The sequence below is a fragment of the Acanthochromis polyacanthus genome, chromosome 11 (assembly GCF_021347895.1).
Source record: "Acanthochromis polyacanthus isolate Apoly-LR-REF ecotype Palm Island chromosome 11, KAUST_Apoly_ChrSc, whole genome shotgun sequence".
Taxonomy (NCBI): Eukaryota; Metazoa; Chordata; class Actinopteri; family Pomacentridae; genus Acanthochromis; species Acanthochromis polyacanthus.
In genome coordinates this window covers 39516924-39541935 of record NC_067123.1, presented here as the reverse complement: position 1 = coordinate 39541935, position 25012 = coordinate 39516924, and the positions used below count along the sequence as shown (strand labels likewise).

Sequence of the window (25012 nt, the reverse complement as noted above, 5' to 3'; positions counted from 1 at the left end):
GAAATGAGACACAAATTGACAACACAGCAGTTATTTTGTGTTTGAGTGAGTTTGTCAAACCATATCTAAAATGGTTTAGTCTTTAATTTGCTACGTTTCAGTCTGTTTCATATCTGCTGTGTTATTTTATAGCAAAATATGTAAATCAGAGCAGCTTTGTTTGCAGCATAAGTGAGCCCAGAGAGCAGGAGAGAAGAGAACAGATGTGAATACCGGCTGAGTTTAGGTTGCCCTAAAGCACGACAGGCTACATGAAAACAGCAACTCACTAAGTCTTATTTTATTGTTTGGAAATCATTTTTCCACCATCTCTGTCCTGTAGAGTGACAGCTTCCACAGAGCTTTGACCTAAGGACATACGATGAAAGCTAATGGTAATGTTAGCTATCTTAGCTCACCCTGAAGATTGTTTTAAATCAAAAATAGGTGTTCATTTCCTCAGATTCTAGGGGTGCACGAAGACTCCTCTGTTCATCCTGACAACCAACAAAAGATGAGTTTCACAGGGGGAAAAATCTATCAGAAGTAGACAGAATTTGACTGATGTGACAACATCCAAAATCAGGTTTTATCTTGGTAGGTAATTCGCAGTTATTCTAAGATTTTTCAGACTGTTAAGGACAACTGATGCACTTGAATGCATCCTATGAAACTCTAATATGTGCTGTACTGATACAAAAAGTTTTCAGATCTCAAACAAAATAGCAGCATCATCACGTCAGGATCCATTTAGAAGCCAAAGAAGTCAAGGAGATGCTGATCTCTGGAGTGAATAGCTTAAAGGTGCAGTAAAACGAGTATTTTTTTATTATTATGATAGTCTTTCAAGTGATCATAGCCATTGTTTAGAGAGAAAATACATATTTACAATCAATATATTACTCTTAAAATATATAAAGTGATTGTGCTTCATAATACCAAACAAATAAAAAAAACAAAAGTGTTTATAATTAACCGTGATGTGCACGTTTGTGATAAAGTTATTCATTCCTGCAGGTGTCCACCTTGCTGGCAACGCTCAGCCAATCACAGCACAGCATAGTTGTAAGCCTCTCCATATCCCGCCTCCCGCAGGTATTTCTCAAAGATCATTGGCTCCGGCACTCTAAGGACCGTCCTCCCATTGGCTGATTGCTCTCCCGCTTGAAGTTTTCTAATCAGTTCCGACATGGAGAGTCGCTGTTGCGGGTTCCAGTGGCAGCACGACCTGATGATGGAGTAGCTGCAAAACCGAGTAAAACACGGTGAAACTCAGCGAAAATATGGATATTTGGACGGATTGGTTTTTAAAAACAACTACATGTAGTCTGCTAAATTCTACATATAATACAATTCTATAAACTGTTCCTGCTGTGTAATGTTAGCACTCTATAACTTGTAAAAAATGTGTTCTGCTGCTGTCCTTACAGTGAGGTGGAGCATGTGGCCGGTCGTTTGAGATGTTTTCCTCTTTGGAGATGCTGCAGAAGTTCAGTCGCCATGATCTGAGCAAATGGTGGGTCACCTGAACGCATCACAATGTCATGTATTAGACTTATATCCTGTTAAAAACCATTTTTTATTAACTTTCAAGGGGATCATATTTAGTCTTTGCGGTTTTATTATTCATTAAATGAACGACTTTTCTTGGAAGTGTGGGTAGGATTTCAAAAAAAAAAAACTCACCCAATGTGACCATTTCATAGAGGAGAATGCCAAAGGACCATCTGCCAACAAACAAGACTAATCAATACAAAGAATCAAATTTCAGTATCAGATGAAATTGGATAAAGTGGCCAAGTGTCACAAATGCTGAATGTGTCCCCAGTTCAGGCTTAAAATGTGTCTGAGTGGTGATTACACATGATGAGTCTGTGCTACCTTATCTGACAGAAATCTAAGCATTTTGTCGATATTTTCAACCATTTGAGGACTAAAATGCTGGATTAAAAACAACCTAATGGAATAGAAAAATGGTAAAAACAAAAAAGAGGTTTTTGTTTTTCTCAGTTGTTGTGATTTTGGCCCAAAAGTTGTTCAGGGATTGTCAAAAATTCCTCTGCGTGCAGAAACGGCTGGTCTTTCTGGTAACTTTCCCTCTGATGACAGTTTCTGGGCTTTTTTGGCTCTTATTTTTTCCTCATTGTGGATTAGTTTTTCATTTCAATATGAAGTCCTCTATGGAAACAACCCGATCACGACTGGAAACAGAGTGAACATAAAGATGTTGTCTGTGCAGTTTGACACAGAATGATCATAAATATAATCAACAGTACCGTGTGTCTTACAAAAACTGTAAAAATTGGTGCCTCTATTGGTATTTTACAACTTGAGTATTTGTATCCATATTTGTCTCTCAATTGTTTGTTTTTTTAGAGTCAGGTTTGTACCAACAGTTCTTTTAAAAATGATTTTGCTACCAAATTACAATTGTAAACGTAGATTTGTGTAGTGTTCTGACAGAATGGCATGTCATGTCTGATTTGTTCAAGGACAGCCAGAAAGTTGGAAAATCTTTTTCCAATTTCTTGGTGATAAACAGTGTAATTTTGATGTTTTTTTGTTTTTTACACTGTCAGTGGGTTTAGGGCTTCAGAGGGTTAGAGTAGAGACAACACAGACTATGAAACCTAAGATTAAAACACATTTGAGCCTTCCCTTCCAAGTGTCATATTGTTCAAGCTTTTAATTTTTATTTAAAAAACAACTCCAACTCCAGCTGGTCTGTGTATGAAGTGAACTGTTTGTGTGATATCTTCATGTCTAACTGCACACAGTGGCAGTAAAACGTGCTAATCGGTACAAACTTTACTCCAAATATACAGCAGCCCGACATCAAGCTACTACAACTGTATACAGGACTTATTCTTGTTTAATATTCTGACACTCACACATCACTGCTCTGACTTAGGATTCTCCTGGCCAACACTTCAGGTGCCTGCCATTTCCTCATCTCCATGTCCTCCACCTCCCCCGGGGAACCAGCCTGTGTCCTCCTGCGGTAGACCGGGCCCAGTCCCCACAGTTTGGCCGTCAGATCTCCGCCAACCAGAACGCTCCGAGCTCCTACGTTGCCATGGATGCAGCGCTGAGTGTGCAGGTACTCCTTTATGATGTCCAAACAGAGACAGGGAGATAAGAGGGAGGCTGAAAATGAGGGCTTAGAGCAGCCGGCTGTGGAGTGGAAAATATCCACACAGCAAGCACACTACACAAACAAAATACTTGATTTTGATACACGCAGTGATTTATGACATTTGTGCTTTTTCAGAATTCACGTTGGCGGCACAGCACAGCTCAGGCCCAGAACTTTGTTTGCCACTGAACAATAGCAGATCAGTTTTTAGAGAGATGAGTAGGTGAGCAGGGAGGCGGTGAGCTCTGTGTTTGATTCATGAAGCAGACTGTCAGAAGTTCAACCAACCAGAGCAGAGGCCACCTGTCCCGCCATGGTGAAGATCCTCTTCTCTGTCATTTCACACAAAGGCTCCAAACCTGTGTTGTCCTTCAGGGAAAGAGAAGCAGAGGGAAGACTTGTTTTAGTCCGACAGTAACCTTTTACCTCTGTCTGTCTGTTTATAACCAGCTATATATGTCAGACCAGCATGCTTCTGTCTAGTGTGTCGAGTTACTTCAGGATACGGATTCTCTCTTATTTCAATCGTAAGCTATGTTGCCATCTACTGCCTGCGTGATGACATCTAGTAGACTTTACAGAGTCCGTTTAACTAATTTTTGGTGAATTAGTGATATAGTTGATGCTTATTTGTGAGTCATTTCAGAGATGAAGTATCACCATTTTATACAAGCTGTGTGTGTTCATCACCAAACTAATGCTCCTCTAAATGTTTTCTGATCATAATTGGATGTCTTTGTGTGTTTTTTCAAGTTCAGAAGCTTAAATGGACTGATTCAGATAAAGATAATAGTAAATATGACTATTGTCTGAGGGCCTACCTTGCAGTTTGCAGTATAAACCACAGTGCAAACCTGTCTCTTCTAGTGTGTATGACATGTTTAGAGATGTAATGTGTTGCTCTACCTGTCTACATCTCCACAGGAATCCCAGCAGGTCTCTGTGCTGCAGCTCTTCCACCACCATAACTAAAGGCGACTGGACTGAAACGACGCCCATCAGCACAGGTAGGAAGGGGTGCGGCCCCAGACCGGACACGAAGGAAGCGAAGCCTAGAAAGTTCTGTTTCTCAATGTTGTTTGATGTTTCTGAAGAAGAAGAAGTTTGGTAATAGAAACGAACAAAAGGACGTATTTGGCCAGGCAGGTTTCACTGAGCAGCAGTGATCTCTTTTTCTAAAACACCCTGACTCACATTTACAGTTGCTATGCTGCGGGGGTGTCAGTTCATTTTAATTCAGGGGCCGCTTTCAGCCCGATTTGAGCTCAAGTGGGCCGGACCAGTAAAATCACAACGCCAATTTTTTCCTTTGTTTTAATGCGAAAAAAAGAAAGTAGAGTCTGTAAGTTATCTTTTTACGTAACATTATGAACAGCCTGAAATTTCTCAAGAAAACTAAATTCAATTTCAACAATATTTTGCCTCAGTTTATCATTTATACACGACAACTTCCAGATCACAGTTTACCAACAAAGGAACAAAACATTTAATCATCTGGAACTGAACAATGTAGTATTTTACTTTATGATCAAAACGACAAAAGTCAGACAAAAGGCAAAGTATGGCAAAAATGAGACACAAATCGACATGAAACAAAACGGAAAAAGAGACAAAAGATGAGACAAAAATGACAAAACAGCATAAAAATGAACAAAAGCAAGACAAAAAATAACAAAAAAGGAATAAAACAACAAAAAATAGACAAAAAACACAAGCAAGGCAAACAGGAAACACAAAACAACAAAAACATGAGACAAACGACAAAAGTCAGACAAAAAAAGACCAAAAACAAGACAAAATATTGCAAAAATGAGACACAAATCGACATGAAACAAAACAAAAAAGACAAAAAATCTGACAAAAATTACCAAACAGCATAAAAATGAAAAAAGCAAGGCAAAAAATAACAAAAAAGGAATAAAACAACAAAAAATAGACAAAAAACACAAGCAAGGCAAACAGGAAACACAAAACAACAAAAACATGAGACAAACGACAAAAGTCAGACAAAAAAGACAAAAAAAACCCAAAAACAAGACAAAATATTGCAAAAATGAGACACAAATCGACAAAAATGAGACGAAAGACATAAATCAAAAAGAGACAAAAAAGAGACAAAAATTACAAAGCAACGTAAAAATGGACACAAGCGAGACAAAAAAGGAAGCACAAAACGGCAAAAACATGACAAATGACAAAAGTCAGACAAAAACAAGACACACTATTAAAAAAGTGAGACACAAAAGAATAATGAACAATGTACTATTTTACCTGATTATCTAAACACCTTGTCATGTCTAGAAATTATATTAGATTTACAGTTTTAGAAATTGGTAATTTGCTGTTAATATTTTGTAATTTTCACCCTGTGGGCCAGATTGGACCGTCTGGTTTTGGCCCACGAGCCGTATGTTTGACACCCCTGCTGTGCTGCATTTTAGATCGACCACAAGACAAAATATAACACTTCTCCGCCTTTAAATTTAAATTGGAAAGTCACTGAAAATAGCGTCAAACTAGTGTCTTGTAGTTGCTCATTAGAGAGGGAAAACCAGCATTTCTCTTCTTCAGCAGTGAGCAGCTGAACCTTTTGTGTGAGGGCTTTGGCTCGGAGCCGGTCGGTTTACCTTTCAGCACCCTCAGGACGACGTTCCTGTTGTCCATGCGTGCTCTGTAGAGGCTCACTGTGTCATTAGGCTGCACAGCGAAGGTCAGCGGCAGTGCAGAGACCTGGCTGAAGCCTCCCTGATGCCTCCCTGTGGACATCTGGGGCACTGCAGCCAGAGTTGGCCTCCTATTCTGCTGCACATGTTGAACCGACATAGGCACCTCTTCGTGCTCTAGTGGGTCAATCCCAGGGGGAGCTGTGGAGAGACAGACAGGCACAAAACAGTTGGAGCGTGTGTAGTTTAGAAAATTGAAATATTAGAATAACCCGGTGAGATTTGAAACCTATCCGCTTGTGCATGCTTGCTTACCGTCTATGCCCCGTAGTTGTGGTCTGTGGTTGTTCCTCTTTGTGTGTCGGTGTGTTTCGTTGTTGTAACGTTGTGGAACTGTGACCCGGGTCCTCTTCTGTTGAGCGCAGTACCTCAGAATGAACAGGGGCACCAGGGTGATGAGGGTGCCGAAGAAGAGCAGCGTAGGGACGATGATCACCCCCTGCTCATGTACCCGGATTACTTGGAGAGAAAGACAGAAGTTCATGGGTTACGTCAGGTAGATTTACACCGTGTAGAACCGAGAATACGGTCTGAAATCCCTAACCCAGTCCAGCCCTCAAAGTGTAAAAGTTCTAGAAAAGACATTAACTGCAGATTTTAAATTAGTAAAACTATAAATTTAAAATCATTTCTCGACCATGACAAGTTGTTTGGATCAGAAAGCAAAATGCTAGCTTGTTCTTTGTTCTTTTGTCGTTTTGCATCTCATTTTTGTCATATTTTGTCTTTTTGTTTTTTATCTGACTTTTGTCCTTTTTTTTTATTTGTGTCTTTGTGTCGTTTGTCCATTTTATTGTCGCTTTGTAACTTTTTGGTCCCTTTTTTGTTTTTTAATGTCGTTTGTCTCATTTTTGTCGTTTTGTGTCTCATTTTTGTATTTTATCTTGTTTTTTTGGTTTTTGTCTGACTTTTGTCTCATGTTTTTGTCGTTTTGAGTTTCCTTTTTGTCCTTTTTTTTATTTGTGTCTTCATGTCGTTTGTCCTTTTTTGTCGCTTTGTAACTTTTTGGTCCCTTTTTTTGTTTTTTATGTCGTTTGTCTCATTTTTATATTATTTTATCTTGTTTTTGTTTTTGTCTTGTTGTCTGACTTTTGTCGTTAAGATCAGAGTAAAATCCTTTATATTTTCTAGATAGCTGTGACTAAATGTTGTGTTCCTTTGTCGACACTCTGTGATCTGGAAGTTGTAATGTGTAAAAAAACGTGTCTAAAGTTGTGCAGAAATCCAACTGGCAGGTTCAAAAAGGCGTGTTATCTTTATAAAAAATGACCATAATACACAATTTATCATAGAAATAAGTGAGTGAGGCAGTCATTGAATTACTCAACTGTGACATTTCCATTTAATCAAAAAAACAGTTCAATCTGTCATAACTGTGCCATATTGCATAGAAGACATGTTTGACTGCTCTTTCCTTCTCACCATGACTGTGCTGGACTTTATGTTGCAGTGAGAAATGAACCTGCAGTGATGGAAAAATGTGACAGGAGTATAAAACACTCAGAAACTGCTTGGAATTCAGAGTGGCTGGCTGTTAAAAAGGTTCCACCTCCTGATGACAGGATGTTCTATCTTGGCATTACATCATCGTCCATTCACACCAGCGATGATGTGTTGATCTTTAGCTCGACAACAGTCAAATCTGGCCGAGACTTTCAGTGTGTAAATGCAGCTATCAGTGCTCTCACTGTCTGGTTGTTGGTTTGTACCCTAAAAACTATTTCCTGTGAGTCAAAGTTAAATATTTAGAAGATCTTTCCCTTGAAAATAATCGGTTTTTGCCCTAAAATGTCGGAGATGGAACACAGCACTGTTGCTTCCTCTAAAACAGGGGTGTCCAACATGAGGCCCGTGGTCCAAAAGTGGTCCTCCAGAGGGTCCAATCCGGTCCTCAGAGTGTAAAAATTACAGAGAAGACATTAACTGCAGGTTGTAAATTAGTAAAACTATAAATTTAAAATCATTTCTAGAACATTACAAGTTGTTTGGATCATGAAGTAAAATAGTAGATTGAGCATTGTCCTTGTGTCATTTTGTCTCATTTTTGTAATATTTTGTTTCTTTTTGTGTTTTTTTGACTGAGTTTTATCGTTTGTCTCGTGTTTTTGTTGTTTTGTGTTTCCTTTTGTGTCTCACTTTTGTTTTTGTCTATTTTTTCATTTTGTGTTTTGCTTTATTCGTTTTTTGTCTATCGTTTGTGTCGTTTTGTGTTTTTTTTGTCTCGCGTTGTCTGCTTTTTTGTCGTTTTGTTTCTTGCTCTTGTAATTTTTTGTCTCATTTTTGTCATTTGACCCTTTGTGACTCTGTTGTCGAATTTTTGTTGTCATTTGTCTATTTTTTTTGTCATTTTGTGCCTCATGTTTGTAATATTTTGTCCTGTTTTTGTTGTTTTTGTGTCTCTTTATGCCTGACATGTCGTTTTGTCTCATTTTTTGTAATATTTTGTCTTGTTTTTGTTGTTTTTTTTGTCTTTTTATGCCTGACTTTTGTCGTTTTGATCGTACAGTAAAATCCTACCTTTCAGTTCCAGATAGCTGTGACTAAACATTTTGTATCTTTTGTAGAAACACTGTAACCTGTAGGCTGTAATGTGTAAATGATTAACTGAGGCAGAATATTGTTGAAATTGAACTTATTTTTCTTACGAAACTTCAGTTTGTTCGTGATGTTTTGCAGAAAGGTAATTCCTTAAATGTGAACATCTTCAGAATATACTTTTTTGCACTAAAACAAAGGAAAAATGTACAGTTGTGGTTATTTCTAGGTTTTTATGCTGTTATTCTACTTCAGATCAAACTGGGCTGAATGTGGAACCTGAACTCGAATGAGTTTGACTCTCCTGCTCTAGAATGTGCAGATCTATGAGGCCCCTGCTTTTCTCTCCACCCACTTCTCTATTACTCACTGCATCCCAAGCACACCGGCTCACCCACACCTCTGCTCAAACGCTGTAAAACTACTTTATGATACACAATGGCAAGCTGTAATGCGGGAGTAATTCAGGCATACGTGCTGAAAGCAGAAACTGATTCTGAAGAAGAATAATGAGGTAAAACAAGGTAAAACTCGAAACAGAAATTAGCGAAGAAATTGACCATCTTTTTTCTGTATTAGCTTGTAGCTTAGCCGTTTGCACACACAGCTCTTTCTTTAATACTTCCTTCCCTATAATAATGGTGCTGTATCGTTGTGAGGCGTGTGGATGAATAACAGGTGTTTGTCACTTCATTGAATTGCTAAGTACTGTACTTGGCTGATAATGAAACAACTCGCATGCTTAATTGTTGACATGTGACTGTCGGGCTATAGTTAGACAGTATGACTGGTGTCGATGACCCAGAATGAGTCATACGTTGCTATCCAGAGAATTCAACTCTGAGTCTTTAATTATATTTATATCCCCATTGAGCTACTGAACCACTGATTCGATTGCTGTGCCTGAGAATATTTTTATAGATCTTTTTTAAAGTACGCATGGCATGTTTATCAATTGAATTCTTCAACTTAACCCCTGATACCAGATTTTCCTGGATAATCTTGAGTTTTTTCATCTTATTGCTTTGATTTATACCCGTCCGTCCTCTTCATTCCATCGTTTCACGCGCCTCCTCTTGTTTGCATCCTGAGCTTAATCCGTGTTGTTTGGAAGAGGAAACTGGCATGGAAGGTCTGTGAAGTGTGTAGAAATCATATTCTGGTTGCGGCACATTCTTAGGTGTGGTTTTGGCTTTGAGGAGAGCCATAAATCATTTCCTGTCTTTCTCAATAAAGGCTTGGCTTGTGCTTGAACTTTGAACAGCGCTGTTCCACAATAGCGTTGGTTTATCACCAAGCATTCTCATTCTGTTCTGCTGATAGAATAGAATGAATTAACTATGATAGGGCTCCTCAGAGACAGGCTGAGAAAACCAGTTGAAAGTCGTATGTGAACCCTTAACTTTCCTTGTAAATAGACTACCTCATAACCACATTTATGTCTTAATTTTTTCTACTATATATGTGTGTGTGAATAGGGAAACTATATTATGACAAAGTGTAATTTTGGGTTCACTGGAAGCGTCATAATTTCTTGAATAGACAAACTGATCTCAGACATAAAGCTGATTTTGAATAGAACACATGTGGGGCAAAGATAGTTTAAAAGGCTGTGACTACTTACAAAGTAGGCAGATATAAACCTGAAAGATGTTGTTTTTTTATCCTGCAAAAAGTGTTAAAACTCACCCCAGGACTCTTATCAAAAAGATTGTTCCTTTTTGAAGCCGTTCTATGTAATTTAATTGAAGTTAAGAGAAGCTATTTACTGCCTGGATGATTGGAAAACACACGAAAGTGTCCTGAACAATAATGTGAAATGAATCTTGACTGCAGTGAAGCTTAAACATGTGGTACCGTAGGGTTATTCAGAGGTTTATTGGGATAACAGAATGTTTAATTGTGCGATCACAAAGACTTCCAGGAGCTACATGTAGATAAATGCACTGAATTAATGCTACATTTTATGGTCGTTAAATAGCAAGATGTGAGCTTGAGTCTATTTTAAATGCCAGCTTTATGGATTTGTCCAACAGAGCTATTCAGACAAACTGTGTAGATTTACATCTCCTGTCAGATTAACTTCAGCAGAACACTTCAGTTTGCCTGTTGTTCCATTTACAGTCAAATTACTGTAATGAAAATACACAGAAGACATGGAAGTGAAATATAAAATGAGTCAGAGGATGCATCAACCAACCACAATCCAGAAAGCCAAAGTAAGCAGCAAGAGAAATGTTCAGTTTGTACATTAAACGAAACTCCTTTTCTCTTTATTGTGCAGTTGTTCTGTGACTTTGGTAGGAGCTTTGATATTTTTTCTTTTTTAAAAAGCAGCTAAATTCTGAACTCCGTATTTGTGCATGGTGAGAGTGTCTGATGATGTTCTAAAATCACAATGTTAGCGATGCAGAGCAGCAGCTTGGAGGTGAGTTTTCTGTCGTCTTACTGGGCTGCACTTCAGTTTCTTTTTCACAATTACTTGTCTGACAGCAGAGCCAGAAGGATACGTAAATGAAAGCAGTTTAATTTGGGATTGAGCTTTGTTAAAATGCAGCATATGAGAGCACAGAGAGCAGGAGAGAAGTAAACGGATGTAAAGTTTCTCGCTGTGGTCTGCCTTTGAAACTCTGCACAGTGTAAAACAATGTTGTGTTTTTTTGTTTTTGTTGTGGGATCATTTGGAGTGCTCCCAGAGTTTGGAGGCTTTGGGTTCTTTGGAGACTTTAAAGGAAGTGAATCAGACTCTGCTGCTGACGTGATTTTAGAAAAATGTAGCTGCAGGTGATTGAAATACTGGAGCCAAAACGACTTGTCATGAATACGTAGTGATACTGCAAAAACACATTTGTTGTAATGAACTGAGTAAAAAAAAAAAATTATCAGTTAAAAGATATTGATTTCAGTCAATGATCATGTCAACTGATTGTGACAAATCTACGTCTGACCTGCGGAAGTGTGAGCATGTTTTAAGTTGAAAGAGAAAACACAGGAGGAGATTCATAGTGAGGAAGGAAAGTAGATTGGAGATGGTTTGAGGTTCAGGGATGAGGAGGGAAAGGCTTGATGAAGATTACTAGAGAGAGATGATGAGAAGCGTTTGGTCCTTACTGCAGAGGTTGTCGTCCGGCGCACACGGATCCGAGGAGTTGGATGACATGCTGGACAGGAAGAGAAGACCACGCACAGATCAACATTACTATCAGTTAGAGGAACAGATCAACATTTCCTCGGCTCAGGAGCAACCGTAAATCCTCTGAGCTTAGACAGTCATGCAGCATCTGCCTCTCTAATGACTGCATGCAGTGGCTGGATGGGGTTCAGAGTTTAACTGTAATCCACAGCAGAGCAAACACCAAAACCACATTTAGCAAATACATTCAGCATTTTCCTTTTTTTATCTACGCTTACCAAACAAAGCTCACTGGAGCCTTTTCTACTTTGCGTCGTACAGCAGATAGAGAGTGCTGGACGACTTGTTTTCCACCTACTGAACCAGCTATCAGTTACACTCAGAACAGAGGAGCAGAGATCAGCATTACCATCGCTCAGCACTGACCCAAAACCCATAAAAGCCATGAAAGGATAACCTGGCATTCAGCAGCCCATTAAACCTCTCAGATGACACACAAGACACATTTTATCTCAATGTTATCCTCAAAGAGTAATACGTGTTTCAGTTATTGTTTTGCAGTCCCTCCAGGAATTTGCGATGTTGCGATCACGCGAATTCACGTGAAATCAACCAATCTCCGCGAATTTTGCGCGGCCTTGCAATTTTGTCCAATCACCGCAACTTTCACGCAATTTTGGCCCGCCTCCCGTGAGTTCCACCAATCATAGCAGCTCCCAGCACAAACCTAATGCACGTACGTCACTGAATTCACTTCCTTGTTTATGGTTTGAAGATGCAGACATGTGCGATACTAATGTCTCTCACCTTAAATAATTAATTTCGGAATAAATATTGTCAATTACAGTGTTAAAACATGTTCTACAAGCTGGAAAAAATGCAGCTTTTTGCAGTTGTCACTGTCTCCCGCAATTTTATCACAACAAATAAGCTCAAAACATCGCAACTTTTATCGCAATTTTTTAGAAAAGCTGCCACGAATTCAGGCATTTTCGGCCGCAACAACCACAAAAAACGCCCATGAAATCCTGGAGGGATTGGTTATGGAAAATATCTCCACGCAGGAAAGTCCCTGAAACAGATTTGTGTGTATTTTAACCGCAATAATCCTTGTACGAGGGATTTTAAACTCTCCAGCAGGTTTGAAAGGTATGTTATCCCTAAAATAATCGCCACAATTACTCCATTCAGAGACATGAACTGTAAAAACACTAAGAATTGTTGGATTTTCTTGTCACTGCTCGTGTGTGACGTGTTGGTTCATCAGGAAAATGAGCCAAATCTATGTATAAGATTGTGATATTCTGCATGTCTCATTTAAAAATCTGCCAAAAATCTAGTCTTCGCTCTGACCCGAATCTGTACAAAACAAAAAATTCTGCAATTCTCTGAGCAAATAAGAAGCCCTAGGTGAGTCTGCTTCAACTAACAGTGAGATGACAGAAATTCAGAGAGTTTTCAGGTGAACTGCAGGTTGTGTTCACACAGAGCAGAGAGGAGACGAGCATGGAAGCTAATTAAAGGTAAACATTTATGTTAAGTACAGACACAATTTTTACAGTATTTGTAAGGCCTGTTGGCATTTTGAGAAATGTTTTGCAAGTTGATTTGAGGTTTTTTACGTTTTTGTGGGACAACTATTTAAAAGAAATAACTGTTAAAGGGTTTCTGGCCTCATAACTGTGTCACACTGCATGGAAATACCTTTCTTCATACCTATAGCCATGGTTGTGCTGTTTCCATAGAGGTGCAGGACTTTATATTGCTGTGAGAAATGAAAAATGTGACGGGATCAGAAAACGCTAAGAATCTGATTGAAGTTTCTTGATTTGGCGGCAATTACAACAAAACAGCAAAAGGCAGTGAAACACACCGAGATGATGACGTTACAGGAAAAGTGAGTCCAGCTGCTGAATGTGAGCCTTTTTGTACGCATGGAAACATCTTTTGAGCTCGTCTGGCACCGCAGGTTGGTTGTCTTTCTCCAATTATGCATTTTTGGCAGTCTCTAGTTTGCGTATTCAAATGAGGAAGCTGAAAGGGGGCATGCCCACGTGGAATCCAGGGAAACAATCCTGCTGCTTCCTGGATGCCACCAACCATTCTACACAAGCAGAACACTGGTGTCCTCCTGTCCCTCTGTTTTGTTTTGCAAATGATGCTGAGGTCTCCATTTCAAACACTGGTTGGCTGAGATTCAGATGGCAAGCTGTCAGTTTTTTTCCTCTTTTGGTAGCAGCTGCCTGAACATATGTTACTTCCTTGTCCAAATCAATTATTACATTTTTTTTAGCATCTGTGGCCTCACTTTAAATAAGTTTGATGTTTTGAGAACATGTCGGTGAGCTTCTACAGAAACTACAAATGAGTGCTAAATTACAGGACAAGCCTACACGCTGGAACCAGGATCTGGTGGTGACTCTGTTGGTTTGATGCTGTAGGAGGTATTTTTCTGGCATGGTTTGGGTCCTCTCGGCTCTTTGGAGCAGGGGTGTCAAACATGAGGCCCACAGGCCTAAAGCGGGCCGCCAGAGGGTCCAATCCGGCCCGCAGGACGACTTTGTAAAAATTCCAGAGAAGACATTAACTGCAGATTGTAAATTAGTAAAACTATAAATGTAAAATGATTTCTAGACCATGACAAGTTGTTTTAATCATAAAGTAAAATACTAGATTGTTCTTTTGTCGTTTTGTCTCTCTATTTTTGTATTTTTTTTCTTTTTCTGTCTGACTTTTATCGTTTCTCATGCTGTTGTTTCCTTTTTGTCTCGCTTGTGTTTTTTTGTCTCATTTTTCTCATTTTGTGTTTTGCTTTATTCATTGTTTTGTGTATCATTTTGAAAGTTTTTTTCGTTTGTGTCCATTTTTGCTGTCGTACTTTTTGTTTAATTTTTTTCTATTTTTGTTTCGTGTTGTTTGTCATTTTTTTGTCATTTTGTTTCTTGCCTTGTTGTTACATCGCTCATTTTTGTAATATTTTCTCTTGTTTAAAGTAAAATACTGTATCGTTCAGTTCCAGATAGCTGTAGCTAAATGTTGTGTTGCTTTGTAGACGCTCTGTGATCTGGAAGTTGTAATGTGGAAATGATAAACTGAGGCTGAATGTTGATGGAATTGAACTGATTCTTCTAAACATATTTCAGGTTGTTCATAATGCTTTGTAAAAAGACAGTTCCTTTAATGTAAACACTTTCAGAATGAACTTATTTACACTAAAACAAAGTGAACATGAGGAGTTGTGGTTATTATGTTGCCTGAATGTAGAACCTGAACTAAAATGACTCTCCTGCCTTATAGGGATGGATCACTGCAAACCAGCACCAAGTTGTTCTGAGTGATCACCTTTATCCTATAATGAAGCGTTTCTACCATGATGGGAGTGTTTCCTTACAGGATGAATACTGAATGCAAAGCCTGCAACAAAGGGCTACGTTATCCTTTATTATTTACTCAATTAATCAATTGGCTGTTTGGTCAATGAAATGTGAGAAACCAGTGAAAAATATTGGTCAGTATTCCCCAAAGCCCAAGATGACAAATATCTTGTTTTGCCTCCAAAACAAAGAATTTGGTTTCCTACTGACATGGGAGGAGAGAAAAAAGAGACTGGAATTGGAGAATTTCCACTTAAAATATTATTCTTATTATTCTTTTTTTATTATTAAGATTTTACTGTTAATCATAATCAGTTTCTTTAGTATAACACTTTATGAATTCATGTTTGTTTTTTAATAAGATAATGCTATTATTATAGTGTCTGTTTTCTCTTTATCTCTACTTTTTTCCCAAGTTTAACAAAATGCCCTTTATCACAATACAAGCTCATTTTTATCATCTTGACTACACACCAAATATTACTCCGTATTCCATTGTGTTGTTGTGCGTTAGTCTCTGTGATGTGGCCTTTAAAGCGCTTGCTAAAGTGTTGTGAGATTCGCTGTTACCAACACACTGCAGAGAAATGTCGTTAAACTCGTCATTAGTCCTCTTGTGTTCCCACAGCTGCCCAGCAGTACTCAACACGCACATTAATCCCTTACTTAACTCATTTAGAAGTATTGAAAATGATTTTCCTCGCTGAAATAATACTTGTGAAAAATTGCTCTGCGCCTACCTCGTCCTTTTCTGCCATCCAGAGATCGGTTTCACCAAACGGTTGAGCGTGTCACGTACACATCAGGCTGTCGCGGTGATGTCATAGTATTGTGAGCATCAGAGCGACGACTAATGCACAGCACGAGTTCAGCGTGTGTTTTCAACTTTAATAATGCAGTGTCATCCCCATCTATCAGGACCTGTGACACACACACACCTTTACAAAGCCAGTAGGTGTGGAGTAAGCATTTCTGAAGGCAAAACACACACCGACACTGTCCTTCGTTCTTAAGGTTGCATGTCACTAAACCCGTTTGTCTGCATTGTTCTTTAGCATCGACATGCACCAATAACTCGGTTACACACACACACACACACACACACACACACACACAAACACACACACTACTGCATGCACAACAAAACACAGCAGCATCTCTCTGCATGCAGACACACAGTGACAGTAAACATGCTGCTAAAAACACACAGACGTGTGTAGATGCTCATGCAAACAAACACAAAGTCCCACTGAATCAGTTAGCGTGTTGTATATCACACGGGAAGAAGCCAAAAATGTCCTCTTAGGGTATTTGTGGTATCTGTGTCACACGGTGTTTAGATGAACTCCTTTTTAACACACTATTAGACATGTAAATTGTGAACAAACACACACAGATGACTCATTTTCATGTTCTGTCGCAGAAAAAGAAAACATAGAAAATTCCGTTTTCCATCACACAGTTTTGTTCCTCTTACCTGGCCGGCTCTGTGGGACCGCTCAGGTGTCAGCTTTTTTATGATCTGTGTATCCAGGTCATGTAGTTTGCTGTCCTGTGTGCCATCTAAGTTTTGGGCTGTGAGACAAATTCAGTTCCAGCTTCTCAGTTTCCATGTTGGTGTGAAGTCTGCAGGCCGACACATTTCCACCGATGACAGCAGTGATGTTAGATTCCCCGTTTCTCTTTTGCTGTCTCCAGCTTGGTGTATTTTCTCACTTGTGTCGTTCACTTGCTCTCTTTCGCTCTCAGGTAGGCCACACCCATCCCACCCACAACACCTTTTCCTTGTCATCCTTATCACCGACACACAGCCTGCAGCCTGCGTTGTGTTTGCTGTGTGCATGTAATTATGTGTTGTAACAGATGGCTTCCCTGGCTTACATTATAAAAAACTGCATATTAATCAATGAGAAAATGCTGCTTTTTCCTGTGTGGATATAATTAGACATTTTTAAACAATAACTTTCATATACAGATCATAAGAACAATTAAAGTGCATAACAAACAGTCTATGTAGGCGTTGACCGATGAACAGATCAAATATTCAACTGTTGTTTTGATAAAATAAACCTGCCTATGACTGTATGTATTCATCTGAAAATGTGGCACTCAAGCTCTGAAGCCTCTCTCTATCTGTAGTTATTAGGGGCTGATAACTATGCTTGCACTAGGAATTTGAAATGAAGAGTCACTGTGGCTCACTCATAAGAATAACAATGAGCCACAAAAAGCCATAAATTTCTGTGTCAGTGATAGCGGAAAAAATGGAGTCATTTTCCTGCATTCTGGTGCATTCTGAGGTAAAAATGCTCAATTAAACAGTTCTATTTTAGCTATTTTATTTCTACTTCTTTGACGACCCCCCCACACACACACACACACACACACACACACACACACACACAATGTGAAATGTGAAAATCCTGAATATTTCATATCATTTTGCTATAGCCTAGCCCTGCTAGACCCATGTTTCTGACGGCACAAGGGTCTAGGCACGCTCGACAGGGAGGGAGGCGGGCTAAAAGGTTGTCTATCAAATCACTCTGCAGCAACTGGGTAGGTATACAACCAATCAGCGCAACGAATAGGCTCCTAGAGCGCCGGAAATCAGAGGATGCGGTAGTTCGGTGAAGCCTTATTTATACAGTCAATGGGTGAAGCTCAAGTGTATTACAGACATGTTAACAGAAAGATTATTCAGAGTCGGTGCTAATGGAGCTCAACGACTGTTGTCGTTTTTGTTGTCGACCCTGGCAGAGAATTAAATTCGTTGCCGTGGGTTGTCTAGCGCGGCTAGGCTAGTTGTTTCCGGTTGTTTCTGTCAGAATCGTCGCGCCTCTGTCGTCACTTAGTTACGCCCGCCTTCTGACTCTACACTTCATGGTGATTGGTCCGGCCAGTTTTAGGAGCATCCAACCTCGAGCCTTATGGAGGGTAACTAGACCCACCCTGGCAGAGAATTAAATTCGTTGCCATGGGTTGTCTAGCGCGGCTAGGCTAATTTTGCTAAACTTTCAGATCCAAATTTAATGTTCTTTTCGTAAAAACAGGCAGTCAGGGGTGAAGACACATTCCCATGTATATATGCATTTGGCCATTTAAAAACCTGTACCTGAAACATGTTCATGATCAAAACTTTGTGACCCTTAAAAATATTAATTTCATGTCCAATTTACCTTCTTTTCCTCCTATGTCCAATTCTTCAACCCTCACTATGTACCATATCTCACAACTGTAGCATAAACTCAACAAAAACCTCCTCTTTCTCGCTTTTCCTGATCGCAAATCACTGGCCTTGTGGCACACCGTTCAGAGATTTCACGCAGTAAAAAAAGCATGCTTTTCTGTGATTGGCCGAGAGCGGGTCATGACCCGGGCGCGTGATCAAGATTCGGGTGGCTCCGACCATTTCCGACGCCTGCCGAGAGAAAAAGTTTGTTTTTCTTATAATATCGCTCTGGTGTTTCGAAGAAAAAGTAAGTCGAACCCTTTTTTTGTTGCTTTTTACAAGAAAAATAGAGCGGCACTGTGGTTTACACGGTCCATGACTGATACCCAAATATAGAATCTGTGTATTTGTAGATTGCATATTTGTGTATAAAATTTGCATGCAGTGCTGCGAAACTCTGTTGAAATGTCGTCATTTTTCCATGTTTAATTGAAAGAGAACTTTTTAACATTTGTTCATCGACTGTTACTCATGAATCAGACACAAGATCATGGAGTAATTTTTAAACAGGTTGCTCTGATAGGGATCAAAAACAGAAGAAGGATTGCGGCCACAATGCTAAATATCACATTTGATCATCTGCCAGGCCAGTAGTCAGTCAGCACACGGGTAGAGTCATGTTTCACCCATAGCACCATCTGATTGATGATAGAAAAAAGAATTGTTTGACCCACTTAAATTACCTGCTTCAGTTCTGTCTTCATAGTTTGAAAAATATGAATGCCGCCGTTTTTAGCTAGACGTATTTAAATGAAAATCTCAAGTGAACAGTTTGGATTGCTGTAATTAAAATTTTATGGAAAACTAACTTGAAGTTTTCCTTTTTTTCCAACTTCAAGTATTTGAGTTTTGCTTTACTTTGTTATCTTCCTGGAAGAAAACAACAGTTAAGCTGCAGCAAAACAATTCAGGAAACTTTGATGTCTTGATGTCAAATGCACAATACTAAAGGAGCAGTAAACCTGTTTGCACTTCTGCCGAAACTAAAACACAAGTTGATAAAAGCCATCGCCAGAGCAGAAAGATGCTCTTCAAAAAAGCTTCTTCGAGTGTATGTTGCTTCATGTCAAATATTGGTCATCAGTCTCCTTGATTAATTTGAATTGAACCCAAAAAATCATAGCGATCGATCCCTAAACTCTGCTGTCAGTCTTCTTTCCCGACATTCTTTGAAATTCAGTAAAAAATTCCATTAAACTGACCTCTACTTTGTTTTAAATCACAGCAGTTCTTAAATATAGACGTGAAAAGTGTGCAGATCGTTGCACCTCCATCATTCTTCAGCTCCTTCAGACAGAACCTCTCTACAGGGTGACCCAAAAGTTTGGAAACAAATGAAAAGTCTATAATCCAAATAATATAATGTTATTTCAATAAATCAGTACCACAGATATATTCAGAAGAGTATCAGATTAGTGTAAAACAAACATATTTCGACATGTTCATGTTTGTTTCTTATACAAAGTTGTAAACGTTTCCACCACCTGGTTACACTGGTATCTTCTGGAATGTACCTTCATTCATGCTTATGAAGGTTCCTCAAACTGGACAGTAAATGTTGCCTCATAGTACTTTTGGATGTTTAAAAAAATTAAAACTGTCAGATACTTTACCATCAAGAGTTTTGAAATCTGACCCTGATGGTCTGCATTTTGAAGTTCTGCTCCAGCATACCTGGACCTTATGCTTCTATTCATTTTCTTCCGAGTTATTGCACTCGGCTAATACTATGCTTTTAAGTTATTTTATTATGCTATAACAAAAATGGGTAAAATAAGAATGAATTCATGCACCCCCAACTCAAATAGACACTGCAGTTAAACTTTGTTTCCAAACTTTTGGGTCACCCTGTAAATAAATGAGCACCCAAGTGTTGAGGCAGTTTTCAATGGTTTACTTATGCATGCTGGCAAATCATTAAATAATAGACGTGCTTATCGGTATTATTTGAGCTGAAAGGTGTGACCGCTGGCACTGGTGTGTTTGGTCAGTTTTGGTTTTGAATAATCGTGACTTTTCACCTGCTGGGTTGCCTCCGCCCTTATCTCTTCTGACACACCCACAGATACCGATAGCTCTCCTGTCAGGTTTCACCACAGCCTCCACACTGCTGAATATTCACCATGACCTCATTTCCTTTCACTAAATTTACTTTGCTTTTCTGTGAAGCCTCATTGTATTAACACTCTGATTATATCCTGCAGATTTAATTCTAACAACAGCCAATGTTTCTGTTTGTTCTATTAAATGTTCCTTTAGGAAGACACTGAGACGTCTGAGGAATTGACTCAATCAGAGTATTAATACTGTCACTGTATTGTTGTGGAAACTCCCTTTGTTTCTGGTTTCAGCCTCCACAGGGCAAAACAGAAACAGACACTATAGATCCTGCACGCTTCATGGATGACTCTTTCTTAGTTTTCCATCTCTAGGTGGGAATGTAATCACTTTATGAATGTTTTGACTCCACTACTGTTTCTTGTATTTGTTCGAAAGGTAGATAACTGCTCCACTGTCTTTAATGCGGGTCAGCTCAGTAGTGTGACATAAATTTAGATTTAGTTTCATTTCTGTAAGCGGTCTACTCCAATGGATCTTTGTTACTGACAGAAACTCAGTGGTTTACCTGCAAAGATGAAGTTCCAGCACTCCCCAAACAAGTTTTATTCAGCACCAAAGGAAAATTACCAGAGATAAAATGATACGAACCAAGAATAAAAATAGCATTTCAGAAAACTCATTTTTTTATTGTTTACTTGACATTAGGGCTGGTCTGAATAGTGGTTTCTGCCCTCCGAGTATTCGGGTCCTATTAAAGACGAATATCCGAATATTCGTTCTGCCCTGTAACGTCCGGGGGGACGGTGACGGCCCGAATATTCGAATCCGTTCGTCTGGTCTCCCGGGTCCAAATTTTGCCTTTGTTTTGTCTTCAGTTAAACTGAAGAATTCCCAAACAGCGGAGGTCTTCAGCATCTTGTCTTGTGTTTATGCAACGAAGTGAAGCGTGACGTCAGAGTCTGCAGCAACCCGGCCAGTCTGGTGGTGGTAAGAAACACGAATGGATGAGCCGAGATGAGCCGAACACGACGGGATGAGCCGAAGTGGGCCGAAGGCGAAGGGAACAGACGAGCTCCGAATATTTTCGAATATTCAAATACCAAAATTAATATCCGGATACTGCCGTACTGAACGGATATTCGGGATATTCGGGTCCAGCCCTACTTGAGATAATAACACTAATAATTTATTTTTTCTCTATTTTGGCATGTATTTTTCTACTGAGTCAAAGCCACTCAACTTCAGTTTGATTGATATTATCTCAAGTAAACGATAAAAAAACGTTTTCTGAAAATTTATCAAAACGGAGTTGTTCGTATTTGCAAATGAACTCTTCAATTTCATATTCACAAACTTAATAGACATTCAGAGGGTTTGTCAAATAAGTTAATGCATATTTATTGACTTTACATGCTGAGTCAGCCCCCTAAAAGCCTCAACTGGAACCCTGAAAAACCCTGGTACCTCTACTTCCTTTAAGATTCACTGACTTTCATTAAATGTCAGTGCGACAAGTGAAGCTGATCTGCATTTAAAGCTGCATACATCATGTTAACAAACCAGTTTCTCCTGAAATTTGTCAAAGAATGCTCATTATTTTGTGCATTTCAGGCATTTTCATAATAACAAATCGCCCCTTCTTTTGCAGGGGACAAAATGAATGGCTTTGACCGATAAAAACATTCATGTAGACCACTGAAAATCCTTTGAGTGATGTAATGGAAACACAGTAGCAAACACTTGGCATATTGTACATGATTGCATCAACTTCCCCTGTACTGGGAATTGAACCTAAGCTGTGTGGATGAAGATCAGGAATCTCGATCCCTGGACGATAGGCGGCTATGTAAAACTCTCCTGTCATTCCTCATTAACAGCTAGGAAGAAAGCGCCTGTTAAAACAAATCAAAAACACGTCCACGAATACTGTTAAGTGACTGATACCGTGTTTTAACCAAGAATGTTGGCAAAAAACAACAAAGTCTGTCACTAAGCATCCACAACAGCAACAAATAACTTCTTTATGAGGAGCTAGTTGTGTTTGTTGTGTCTCCTATGGAGTGTAAGCAGTACTAATCAGTTAACAGGTGTGTTGGATCTAAAGCCACAGTTTCAATCTCATGAAGGTGGCTCTCTTTTAACCAGCTAAATCACCATGATGACTAATGCTGCACAGATAGATTGTCCAGAGGAGGTCCTTCTGAGGGTTTTGGTTTTAAATCAACGGCACCATCAATGCTTTTGTTGATGATATTCTCTCTGAGTGATGCTGTTCTATCTGCAGACCTGTTGAGCTGCATGTTGAACAAAGCCACGCATTTCCACCAGGCAAACTGGCTGCACCATGTGTCTACAGCAGTGTGCATTTAGCAGGCGATGCAGAATAAAACTAGTTTCAGAGCTCTAGAGTCATTTTAGAAATGAGCGGCTGAGTGGGAAAATATACACACATTACACCATTAACCATTCCCCACCAGCAGTCCTAACAGTGTTGTTTTTCACTGTAATAACTGATGCGTCCGATGGCCCCCTTTTATGAGAGTTTGCTCAAAATTTAATAAAGAAACACTTGGTAAACAAAGAAAGCTCATACTTGTACCTATAGTGATTCATACCCATTATCTTTGATTGGAATTAAAGGTTTCGTTGAACCAGCAAACATAGGGGAAACCAAACAGCCACTTAACAAGCGCATGGCTCAACACAGGAGAGCCAGTTCCTCAGGCAGTCTTCCTTCACCTTAAAGAAGAAGGACACTCGTTTCTGGACACCAATGTTCAGATTTTGGACAGGGAGGACAGATGGTTTGAGACAGGAGTGAAAGAAGCCATCTATGTCAAAGTAGAGAAGCCATCTCTGAACACGGGGGGTGGTCTGCGACATCATCTTTCGCCGATTTACAATCAGGTCCTTTCAAAACTCCCCAAAAGAACTACTCAGCAGACTCATGCTAATGACCACCATTAGCACACGAGGGCTCAGTGACATCTGTGCGTTTCAACGACCGCCACCGATACTCACAACAACCATCGTTGAGTAGTCAGATGAGTTTTGGTATCGGTCGTTGGAATAATAGTCCTGGACACACCTCACAGAGGTTTAAAAGCTGAGGCAACACCAACCACCACCAGAACTGAAGAAGCCTCTTGGATGAGAGGTGAAATGTCTTCAAGGAACTTTCTTAAAGTCCAGTGGATTGATTTAAACTACTTTGGATAACCATGACCTGGATGAATGAGAACCTACACAGACATCAGCCAACACAAAAAAGCCTGACTGTGTCAAGCTGGCTTTGTAAAACATGCCTCTGGATGAGCCAGAAGCTGTGCCGTGGATCAACCCAAAGCTTTGCGGTGGTGGGAAGTTACTTCTCGCTTTCCATCACCTGTTTGGCCCACAGTAATTTAAATATTGAACAAGTAGATCATGTTGACTCAACCTGAACTTTTAGTCCTTTTAATTCTGACTCGAGGCTGGGCAGTCAGCTTGAGGTATGAGGGTAGGTGGGGGCGTGTGAGGGTAACCCCAGCCCGAGGTAGTTTACACCGTGTCAGAATATGAGTGTGTGACTGATAGTGTGTGTTTGTGCCTTTGTGGGTCTGTCTGTGTGTGGCAATGCAGTGTGTTAGTATGTGTGTGTTTGTGTGTGGAAGAGCGTCCTGGCTGGGCGTCCAGAACGGTCCTGGTAATGCTGAGACAGACGGTGAGCGGGAGGGTTTATTTTTGGGTCAGTGACAGTGTGTCAATGGCCGCAGATGCGTCGGAAAGGAAGGCTCTGAGATACAAGCAAACCCTGGTCAGTGTCTCTTTCTGTTCCCTCCTTCTGTCCGTCTCCGTCCGTCTGTCTGTTTGTAACCTGTATCTGTTGTTTGTTCCAATCTGTCACACGTCTGCAGCCTGTCTGCTTGACTCACTTGTGCCACTCTTGCATGACGCACCTGTACTGGCAGCAGCAGCTACATGTGCACGGATGGTGGCTGTCTAACTTAATGTGCTCGTGAATGAACCGCTTATTGTGTGTGTGAGTTCTAGACATGGTGAAGACCAATTATGTGATGTGTAACAACAGGGTCACGCAACAGGTGCTCAGACACGGTGCACCTCCTTCACCCCTGGTCTTGGCATGCACACATACACGTGCACACACACACACATACACGCTTTGACGCTGTCTTACCGTTTCCTACTTTCCCCGGCGACCACCTGTTTGCTACCCTCTCTGCGCCTCATTTCTTAAGCCCCGTTCGGTCTTAACACATGTAGGAATGACTTCTCTGACATGTGTAGCGCAGTATGTGTGAAAGTGTACCGAGACCGAGTCCAATCCTGTGCACCTGCGCGTGTCAACAGTATGCGTGTGATCATGTTTGTGCACGGCTGCCGTTGTGTTTAAACCTTAGTGTTCGTGCGTCATGGGTGCTCATCCACAGGAGGCGAAACCCGATCATGCATTTGCGCCGGTGCTAATCTTCACTATTCATATAGATGCTTGTGTGCTGTGGGACAAGGCGGTGTGAAGGGTGTCTCTGAACATCTGGAGGATTCTCCTGCTGGCGTGAGCTGTCATCTTACAGAACAATAGCTGCTCTTGTTGTTACTGTGGAATGTCCATTATCCCCGTGAACCCGGAGCAGTTTCTTGTGTGTTTTTTAGCTGCTGTCACTTTTTCCTCGCTGTGGGCTCATTTTTCACTGCATTAAGTCCTGAACCTCTATGGAAACAGAACAACCATGGAAGATGAGTAGAGAGAGCTAAAAAAAATCTTTTTAGTGCAATATGGCACAGTTGTAATGACATAAGTCATGAAAACAACGGTTTATTTATTTTCCAAAAATTTAA

General features: G+C 39.9%; 1 protein-coding gene and 1 long non-coding RNA gene across 2 annotated transcripts in view; one reads left to right on the top strand and one right to left on the bottom strand.

Moving 5' to 3' along the window:
• Nucleotides 1–789: 789 nt before the first annotated feature.
• styk1a (serine/threonine/tyrosine kinase 1a) lies at nucleotides 790–16576 on the bottom strand. Its single transcript, XM_022202071.2, has 10 exons — nucleotides 16358–16576; nucleotides 11485–11534; nucleotides 6094–6297; nucleotides 5743–5979; nucleotides 4022–4203; nucleotides 3404–3484; nucleotides 2871–3085; nucleotides 1666–1706; nucleotides 1408–1504; nucleotides 790–1222 (listed from the first exon to the last, which is right to left on the bottom strand). Exons 2-10 carry the CDS (start codon nucleotides 11531–11533, stop codon nucleotides 1027–1029), a joined length of 1302 nt encoding a protein of 433 aa, XP_022057763.1. The 5' UTR covers nucleotide 11534; nucleotides 16358–16576; the 3' UTR covers nucleotides 790–1026.
• Nucleotides 16577–17385: 809 nt separating this feature from the next.
• The window catches only part of LOC127536042 (uncharacterized), a 76242-nt gene continuing 68615 nt past the window's right edge, over nucleotides 17386–25012 (top strand). The window contains exon 1 of the long non-coding RNA XR_007945034.1: nucleotides 17386–17443. This is a non-coding gene — a long non-coding RNA (uncharacterized LOC127536042). The remainder of the gene's footprint in view (nucleotides 17444–25012) is intronic.